The following is a 10,256-nucleotide window of genomic DNA, read 5'->3' as shown; positions in this document are numbered from 1 at the left end:
AGAAAGAGAGAGCAAGAGAGAGAGGGTGAGGGAGAGAGAGAGAGAGAGAGAGAGAGAGAGAGAGAGAGAGAGAGAGAGAGAGAGAGAGAGAGAGAGAGAGAGAGAGAGAGAGAGAGAGAGAGAGAGAGAGAGAGAGAGAGAGAGGGGTTTTACCTTTAGTTTTGGGGGTTCATTGGTGGGCATGTTCTCCTCCTTGCCACCTGTTTTCTGCTTCCCATCAGGATTCATCATCCCACTCACAGCCATCCCCACGGCCCCTACATGGATGGAACAGCAATTACAAACAATTTACACATTTGAAAAGGCATTGGTGCATGTGAATGAATTCCCTCCCGTGGATAATAAAGACTCCACTCCACTCTACATTACTCTACTCTACCCTACCCTACCTTACCCTATCCTATCCTACTATCCTACCTACTCTACTCTACATTACTCTACTCTACCCTACCTTACCCTATCCTATCCTACTCTACTCTACCCTACCCTACTCTACTCTACTCTACCCTACTCTACTCTACCCTACCTTACCCTATCCTATCCTACTCTACTCTACTCTACCCTACCCTACTCTACTCTACCCTACTCTACTCTACCCTACCTTACCCTATCCTATCCTACTCTACTCTACCCTACCCTACTCTATTCTACTCTACCCTACTCTACTCTACTCTACCCTACTCTACTCTACCCAACCCTACTCTACTCTACCCTACTCTACTCTACCCTATCCTACTCTACTCTACTCTACCCTACCTTACCCTACCCTATCCTATCCTACTCTACTCTACTCTACCCTACCTTACCCTATCCTATCCTACTCTACTCTACTCTACCCTACCTTACCCTATCCTATCCTACTCTACTCTACCCTACCCTACTCTACTCTACCCTACTCTACTCTACTCTACTCTACTCTACCCTACCTTACCCTATCCTATCCTACTCTACTCTACTCTACTCTACCCGACCCTACTCCACTCTACATTACTCTACTCTACCCTACCTTACCCTATCCTATCCTACTCTACTCTACTCTACCCTACCCTACCCTACCCTACTCTACCCTACCCTACTCTACTCTACCCAACCCTACTCTAACCTACACTACCCTACTCTACTCTACCCTACTCTACTCTACCCTACCTTACCCTATCCTATCCTACTCTACTCTACTCTACCCTACCCTACTCCACTCTACATTACTCTACTCTACCCTACCTTACCCTATCCTATCCTACTCTACTCTACCCTACCTTACCCTATCCTACTCTACTCTACTCAACCCTACCCTACTCTACTCTACTCTACTCTACTCTACCCTACTCTACTCTACCCAACCCTACTCTAACCTACTCTAACCTACACTACCCTACTCTACTCTACCCTACTCTACCCTACCTTACCCTATCCAACTCTACTCTACTCAACCCTACCCTACTCTACTATACTCTACTCTACCCTACTCTACTCTACCCAACCCTACTCTAACCTACTCTAACCTACACTACCCTACTCTACTCTACTCTACCCTACCCTACTCTACCCTACTCTACTCTACCCAACCCTACTCTAACCTACTCTAACCTACACTACCCTACCCTACTCTACTCTACTCAACCCAACCCTACTATACTCTACTCTACCCTACCCTACTCTACTCTGCGCTATCCCACTCACCCCTCATCTACTCTAGCATACTCTACTCTACTCTACTCTACTTTACTCTACTCTACCCTCCTCTACTCTACCCTCCTCTACTCTACTCTACTCTACTCTACTCTACTCTACTCTACTCTACTCTACTCTACTCAACTGTACCCTACCCAACCCTACTCTACTCTACCCTATCCTACTCACCCATCATCTACTCTAGCCTACTCTACTCTACCCTATCCTACTCAACCCTACTCTACTCTACTTTACTCTACTCAACCCTACTATACTCTACTCTAGCCTACTCTACCCTACCCTCCTCTACTCTACTTTACTCTAGCCTACCCTACCCTCCTCAACTCTACTCTACCCAACCCTACTCTACCCTATCCTACTCTACCCTACTCTACTCTACTCTACCCTACTCTACCCTACTCTACCCTACTCTACTTTACCCAACCCTACTCTAACCTACACTACCCTACTCTTCTCTACTCTACCCTACTCTACCCTACTCTACCCTACTCTACTCTACCCAACCCTACTCTAACCTACACTTCCCTACTCTACTCTACTCTACCCAACCCTACTATACTCTACTCTACTCTACTCTACTCTACTCTACTCTACTCTACTCTACTCTACTCTACTCTACTGTACCCTACTCTACCCTAGTCTACCCTACTCTGCTATACCCTACCCTACTCTACCCTACCATACTCTACCCTGCTCCACCCTACTCTACCCTACTCTACCCTACCCTCCTCTACCCTCCTCTACCCTACTCTACCCTACTCTACTCTGCGCTATCCTACCCCCCCCTATCTACTCTACTCTACTCCAACTACTCTACCCTCCTCTACCCTCCTCTACTCTACTCTACTCTAGTCTACTCTACCCTACTCTACCCTACTCTACTCTACCCTACTCTACTCTACCCAACCCTACTCTAACCTACTCTAACCTACACTACCCTACCCTACTCTACTCTACTCAACCCAACCCTACTATACTCTACTCTACCCTACCCTACTCTACTCTGCGCTATCCCACTCACCCCTCATCTACTCTAGCATACTCTACTCTACTCTACTTTACTCTACTCTACCCTCCTCTACTCTACCCTCCTCTACTCTACTCTACTCTACTCTACTCTACTCTACTCTACTCTACTCTACTGTACCCTACCCAACCCTACTCTACTCTACCCTATCCTACTCACCCATCATCTACTCTAGCCTACTCTACTCTACTCTACCCTATCCTACTCAACCCTACTCTACTCTACTTTACTCTACTCAACCCTACTATACTCTACTCTAGCCTACTCTACCCTACCCTCCTCTACTCTACTTTACTCTAGCCTACCCTACCCTCCTCAACTTTACTCTACCCAACCCTACTCTACCCTATCCTACTCTACCCTACTCTACCCTACTCTACCCTACTCTACTCTACCCAACCCTACTCTAACCTACACTACCCTACTCTTCTCTACTCTACCCTACTCTACCCTACTCTACCCTACTCTACTCTACCCAACCCTACTCTAACCTACACTTCCCTACTCTACTCTACTCTACTCTACTCTACTCTACTCTACCCAACCCTACTCTACTCTACTCTACTCTACTCTACTCTACTCTACTCTACTCTACTCTACTCTACTCTACTCTACTCTACTCTACCCTACTCTGCTATACCCTACCCTACTCTACCCTACCATACTCTACCCTGCTCCACCCTACTCTACCCTACTCTACCCTACCCTCCTCTACCCTACTCTACTCTGCGCTATCCTACCCCCCCTATCTACTCTAGCATACTCTACTCTACTCTACTCCAACTACTCTACCCTCCTCTACTCTACTCTAGTCTACTCTACCCTACTCTTCTCTACTCTACTCTACCCTACTGTACCCTACCCTACCCAACCCTACTCTACTCTACCCTATCCTACTCACCCATCATCTACTCTAGCCTACTCTACTCTACTCTACCCTATCCTACTCAACCCTACTCTACTTTACTCTACTCAACCCTACTATACTCTACTCTAGCCTACTCTACCCTACCCTCCTCTACTCTACTCTAGCCTACCCTACCCTCCTCAACTCTACTCTACCCAACCCTACTCTACCCTATCCTACTCTACCCTACTCTACTCTACTCTACTCTACCCTACTCTACCCTACTCTACCTTCCTCTATTCTACTCTACACTACTCCTCTCTACACTACTTTACCCTACACTACCCTACCCTACCCAATCCTACTCTACCCTATCCTACTCACCCATCATCTACTCTAGCCTACTCTACTCTACTCTACTCTACCCTACTCTACACTATCCTACTCAACCCTACTCTACTCTACTCTACCTTACCCTCCTCTACTCTGCTCTAGCCTACCCCACCCTACTCTACTCTACCCTATCCTACTCAACCCTACTATACTCTACTCTAGCCTACTCTACTCTACTCTACCCTACCCTCTTCTACTCTACTCTAGCATACTCTACTCTACCCTACCCTACCCTACTCCACCCTACTCTACTCTACTCTATTCTATTCTACTCTACTCTACTCTACTCTACCCTACCCTCCTCTACTCTACCATACTCTCCCCTACCCTACTCTACCCTACTCTACTCTACCCTACTCTACTCTACTCTACCCGACTCTACCCTACTCTACCCTCCTCTATTCTACTCTACCCTCCTCTATTCTACTCTACCCTACTCTACCCTACCCAACCCTACTCTACCCTATCCTTCTCACCCATCATCTACTCTAGCCTACTCTACCCTACTCTACCCTACTCTATTCTACTCTACCCTACTCGTCTGTACTCTACTCTACCCTACTCTACCCTACCCTACCCTACCCAACCCTACTCTACCCTATCCTACTCACCCATCATCTACTCTAGCCTACTGTACTCTACCCTACTCTACCCTATCCTACTCAACCCTACTCTACTCTACTCTACCCAACCCGACTCTACTCTACCCTATCCTACTCAACCCTACTATACTCTACTCTAGCCTACTCTACTCTACCCTACTCTAGCCTACCCCACCCTACTCTACTCTACTCTACTCTACTCTACTATACTCTACTCTACTCTACTCTAGCCTACCCCACCCTACTCTACTCTACTCTACTCTAGCCTACCCCACGCCACCCTACTCTACTCTACTCTAGTTTACCCTACTCTACCCTACAATACTCTACTCTAACCTACTCTACCCTATCCTACCTTACTCTACTCTACTCTACTCTACTCTACTCTAATCTACTCTACTCTACTCTACTCTACTCTACTCTACTCTGACATTGGTGCATCATGAATCCACCTGCCCAACCTTTGAGTGAAACATACAGTATGAGTGCATATGAATGTCTTGTGTATAAGGAGCAATCTCTACATTGCATTTACACTGAGTGAAACATTAAGAACACCTCCCTAATATTGAGTTTCACCGCCTTTTGCCCACAGAACAGCCTCAATTGGTCTGGGCATGGACTCTACAAAGTGTGGAAAGCGTTCCACAGGGATACTGGCCCATGTTGACTCCAATGCTTCCCACAGTTGCTGGATGTCCTGTGGGTAGTGGACCATTCTTGATACACACAAGAAACTGTTGAGCGTGAAAAACCTAGCAGCGTTACAGTTCTTGACACAAACCTACTATCATACCCCGTTCAAAAGCACTTCAATATTTTGTCTTTCCCATTCACCCCCTGAATGGCACACATACACAATCTATTTCTCAATTGTCTCAAGGATTAAAAATTATTATTTTTAACCTGTCTCCTCCCCTTCATCTACACTGATTGAAGTGACATCAATAAGCGATCATAGTTTTGCCTGGATTATCCTGCTCAGTCTATGTTGTGGAAAGAGCAGGTGTTCTTAATGTTTTGTACACTCAGTGTATATAAGGAGTTTATGGGGGGTATCAGTCTTTGTCATTGTAGCCATTTCACTACGTCTTGTCTCTGTAATAGGCACACACAGAGCCATAGACTTAGCGCTTCTCAAGCCGAAGCACAGTCCTGGATAATGGAGAAAGTTCCTCTTCCATGGATTCTTCTCAAAAGGAATGAAGGAAAAATATTGTATTTAAATGAATAAGACATTGTTTAAGAAAAAAATTAACTTTCCAATTAAATACCATTGCATTATCTCAGCATTGCTGACTAGATATCTAATGTTTCTGTGCAACACATCATTTTTTGATTTCTTAAATTAATTATTTCAAAAGTTTTCTTGGTAAAAACGAATAAGATCTTGAAGACTACTTCTTAGTGATGGGCATGAGTACTGAAACAGACGTCAAAGCTCGATCTTCAACCTGAATTTTGAAAAAATCAAATACTCTAAAACTATTTGGTGGAATGTGCTTTGTGGCTGCCCGAACAGACAAGTTACACTTTGTCTTGAAGACAACGTTAATTCGCTTTGACTCCAGTGTTCCATTTGTACATGTGCATTTGCAAGGCACAACAAAAAATAAACCAAGCCAAGAATCACACCGTTCTTCTCCATAAATTCCCTTTCCCCTCCTTGTCCGTTCCCTCCCACACACGCATGCTGAGTGCACACAAGCTCCCATTAGACCTACAGAAATAAATGTAAATAAAAACATGCCTAACTGATGGGATACAGAAGCTACATTACTTGCCAAATGACGACAGTTTTATCACAAATTCAAAAGGGACTAGTTAATTGAAGTAGGAAAATATGTGTTCCAACAACGAGCTGCAGTTTTGGAATAATTGCATCCCGCCTATTTTCCACTTAAGCTTTGCGAACTGCTAGTGCCATTTACAATTGGTTAGCCTAGACTATAACCCACCTAAAAATAGACCGGTTCCACACTGAAAATATGCAAAAACATTAGTTTGAGCCCTGTTTCAAAATTGTATTGACATTTTATTTTATTTAACTAGGCAAGTCAGTTACGAACAAATTCTTATTTACAATGATGGCCTACCCTGGCCAAACCCAGACGACACTGGGCCAATTGTGCCCTATGGGACTCCCAATCACAGCCCGATGTGATTCAGCCTGGATTCGAAAGTGGGACTATAGTGATGCCTCTTGCATTGAGATGCAGTGCCTTAGGCCGCTGCACCACTTGGGAACCCCCTGGGAGAATAACTCAAGAGTGATCATCTGCTATCCCCTCCAAAATGGCGTTGGAGGGAATAGCAGCTGCTTTATAGGCTCCTGACCAATTTAGCTATTGAGTGCTTTTTTTGTGTGCTTATTGTAACTTATTTTGTACATAATGTTTCCACCATCGTTTCCTATGACCGAAAAGAGCTTCTGGACATCAGAACAGCTACCACTAACCTCAATATGGATAAGGACTTCAACGAGTTGGAGGTGAAGGACATGTTGATTATCATTATACCCAAATCCAAGACACTCGGAAAAGGAGGCGCTATAGAGGCCAGCGTGCGGAATATCTGACAAGACTACATTGGAGAATGAATAAACTGCCTCTGCCCTCAGTTCTGTTGGCTAACTTGCAATCACTGGAGAATAAACTGGACAAGCTCTATTCGAGACTATCTTATCAACGTGATCTGAAGAATTGTAGTATCCTATGTTTCCCCAAGTCGTGGCTGAACAAGGATATGGAAAATGTTAATCTAGCTGGTTTTTCTATACATCGGCTGGACAGAACAGCAGGATCGGAGAAACTCAGGGGAGTGGGTGTTTGTACCTTTGTTAACAACAGCTGGTGTGCAATTTCTATTATTAAGGAAGTCTCAAAGTTATATTCGCTTGAGTAAGAATACCTCATGATAAGCTGTAGACCATACTATTTACCGATCAACATTTTTTTGTAGCTGTCTATTTACCACCACAAACCAGTGCTGGCACTAAGACCACCCTCAGCGAACAGTATAGGGCTGTAAACAAACAAGAAAATGCTCATCCAGAGGCGGTGCTCTTAGTGGCTAATGATTATAATGCAGGAAAACTGAAATCTGTTTTACCTCATTTCTACTAGCTTTTCACCTGCGCAACTACAGGCAAAAAAACTTTACATCACCTTTACTCCACACACAGAGAAGCATACAAAGCTCTCAATCGCCCTCTGTTTCTTTTCAAATCTGACCATAATTCTATACTTGTGATTCCTGCTCACATGTAAAAACTCAAACAGGAAGTACCAGTGACGCGCTCAACACGAATGTGGTCCGATGAAGCAGATGCTAAGCTACAGGACTGTTTCGCTAGCACAGACTGGAATATGTTCTGAGATTCATCCCATGGCACTGAGGAATTTACCACATCAGTCACAGGCTTCATTAATAAGTGCATCAACGACGTCGTACCCACAGTGACCGTACGTATGTACATATCCCAACCAGAAGCCAAGGATTACAGGCAAGATTCACACTGAGCTAAAGGCTAGAGCTTCCACTTTCAAGGAGTGGGACACTATTTATTTATCCTTTACTTAATTAGGCAAGTCAGTTGTTAAGAACAAATTATTATTTACAATGATGGCCTACACCGGCCAAACCCAGGCAATGCTGGGACAATTGTGCACTGCCCTATGGGACTCCCAATCATGGCCAGAGTGATACAGCCTGGATTCAAACCAGGGTGTCTGTAGTGACACCTCTAGCACTGAGATGCAGTGCTTTAAACGGCTGCACCACTCCGGACGCTTGAAACAAATCCCACTATGCCCTCCAATCAACCATCAAACAGGCAAAGCTTCAATACAGGACCAGGATCAAATACTACTACACTGGCTCTGATGCTCATCGGATGTGGCAGGGCTTGCAAACTATCATAGATTACAAAGGGAAACCCAGCTGTGAGCTGTCCAGTGACGCAAGCCTACCAGATGAGATAAATACCTTCTATGCTCACTTCGAGGAAAGCAAAACTTAACCATGCATGAGATCAACCGCTGTTCAGTATGACTGTGATCACGGTCTCCGTAGCCAATGTGAGTAAGACTTGAACAGGTTAATTAACAGGCTGTTATCTGGCAAATGACTTCACTGACATTTTCAACCTCTCCCTGACCCAGTCTGTAATACCTATATATTTCAAGCAGACCACTATAGTCCCTGTGTCCAAGAACGCCAAGGTAACCTGTCTAAATGACTATTGCCCTGTAGAATTCACATCTGTAGCCATGAAATGTTTTGAAAGGCTGGTATTGGCCCACACCAAGACACCCTGGACCCACTCCAATACACATACCGCCCCAACAGATCCACAGATGAGTCAATCTCTTTTGCACTCCACACTGCCCTCTCCCACCTGGACAAAGGGAACACCTACAGTGCTGTGAAAAGTATTTACCCCCTTTCTTATTTTCTCTACTTTTTCTTATTTTTGATAATGAATGTTATTAGATCTTCAATAAAAACCTAATATTGGATACAGGGCACCTGAGTGAACAAATAACACAACAATTACACACTGTGAAAAAGTAATTGCCCCCTTACACTCAATAACTGGTTATGCCACCTTTGGCTGCTATGACTCCAACCAAATGCTTCCTGTCATTGTTGATCAATCTCTCACGTTGCATTTTGGCTCACTCTTCCATGCAGAACTGCTTTAACTGTGCAATATTTGTGTGTTTTCCAACATGAACTGCTCGTTTCAAGTCCTGCCACAACATCTTAATTGGGATTAGGTCTGGACTTTGACTAGGCCATTCCAAAACTTCAAATGTGTTGCTTTTTAGCCATTTTCATGTAGACTTGATTGTGTGTTTTGGATAATTGTCTTGATACATGACCCAGCTGTGCTTCAGCTTCAGCTCACAGACTGATGGCCTGACATTCTTCTGTAGAATTCTCTGATACAGCACAGAATTCATGGTTCCTTCTATTCATGCAAGTTGTCCAGGTTCTAAGGCAACAAAGCATTCCCAAACCATCACACTACCATTACCACACTTGACCATTGGTATAAAGCTCTTACTGTGGAATGCAGTGTTTGATTTTCTCCACGGAGGTGGAGTTTCCGTACCAGGCTGAGATGCAGCCCGACAGTATACCCTTGATGGTGCTCCTATAGAACACTGTGAGGGCCCTCAGGGACAGAATTAGCTAACTTGTATTGTTATTTTATTGTGTTACTATTTCCTTTTTTATTTGCTAATTATTATAATTGTTTTCTTACTTTTTAACTCTGCATTGTTGGGAAAGGGCTCGTAAGCATTTCACAGTCAAGTCTACAACTGTTGTTCTATTCGGTGCATGTGACAAATTTGATAACTGTTCCAGGCACTTTGCACTGGTAACCTGTGGTGAATTCAATTGATTGGCCATGATTTGGAAAGGCACACACCTGTCTATATATGGTTCCACAGTTGACAGTGCATGTCAGAGCAAAAACCAAGCAATGATGTTGAAGAAATTGTCCGTAGAGCTCCGAGACAGGACTGAGTCGAGGCAGAGATCTGTGTAAGGTTACCAAAACATTTCTGCAGCATTGAAGGTCCCCAAGAATAGAGTGGCCCCCATCATTCTTAAATGGAAAAAGTTGAGGTGAGGTCAGGGAGGTGACCAAGAACCCAATGGTCACTCTGACAGAGCGCCAGAG

At 44.3% G+C, this 10,256-nt stretch overlaps 1 protein-coding gene across 2 annotated transcripts in view; it reads right to left on the bottom strand.

The window, feature by feature from the left end:
* LOC135508341 (AT-rich interactive domain-containing protein 1B-like) overlaps window positions 1–10,256 on the bottom strand; it is a 322,882-nt gene that overhangs the window by 25,302 nt on the left and 287,324 nt on the right. For both annotated transcript variants that reach the window (XM_064928452.1, XM_064928453.1), the window contains exon 10: window positions 154–257. In XM_064928452.1, coding sequence (XP_064784524.1) covers window positions 154–257 — 104 coding nt within the window. The remainder of the gene's footprint in view (window positions 1–153; window positions 258–10,256) is intronic.

This window comes from Oncorhynchus masou, chromosome 21, assembly GCF_036934945.1.
Source record: "Oncorhynchus masou masou isolate Uvic2021 chromosome 21, UVic_Omas_1.1, whole genome shotgun sequence".
NCBI classification, from domain to species: Eukaryota; Metazoa; Chordata; class Actinopteri; order Salmoniformes; family Salmonidae; genus Oncorhynchus; species Oncorhynchus masou.
The sequence above is the reverse complement of the archived record's forward strand: the minus strand, read 5'-3'. Positions and strand labels throughout refer to the sequence as shown.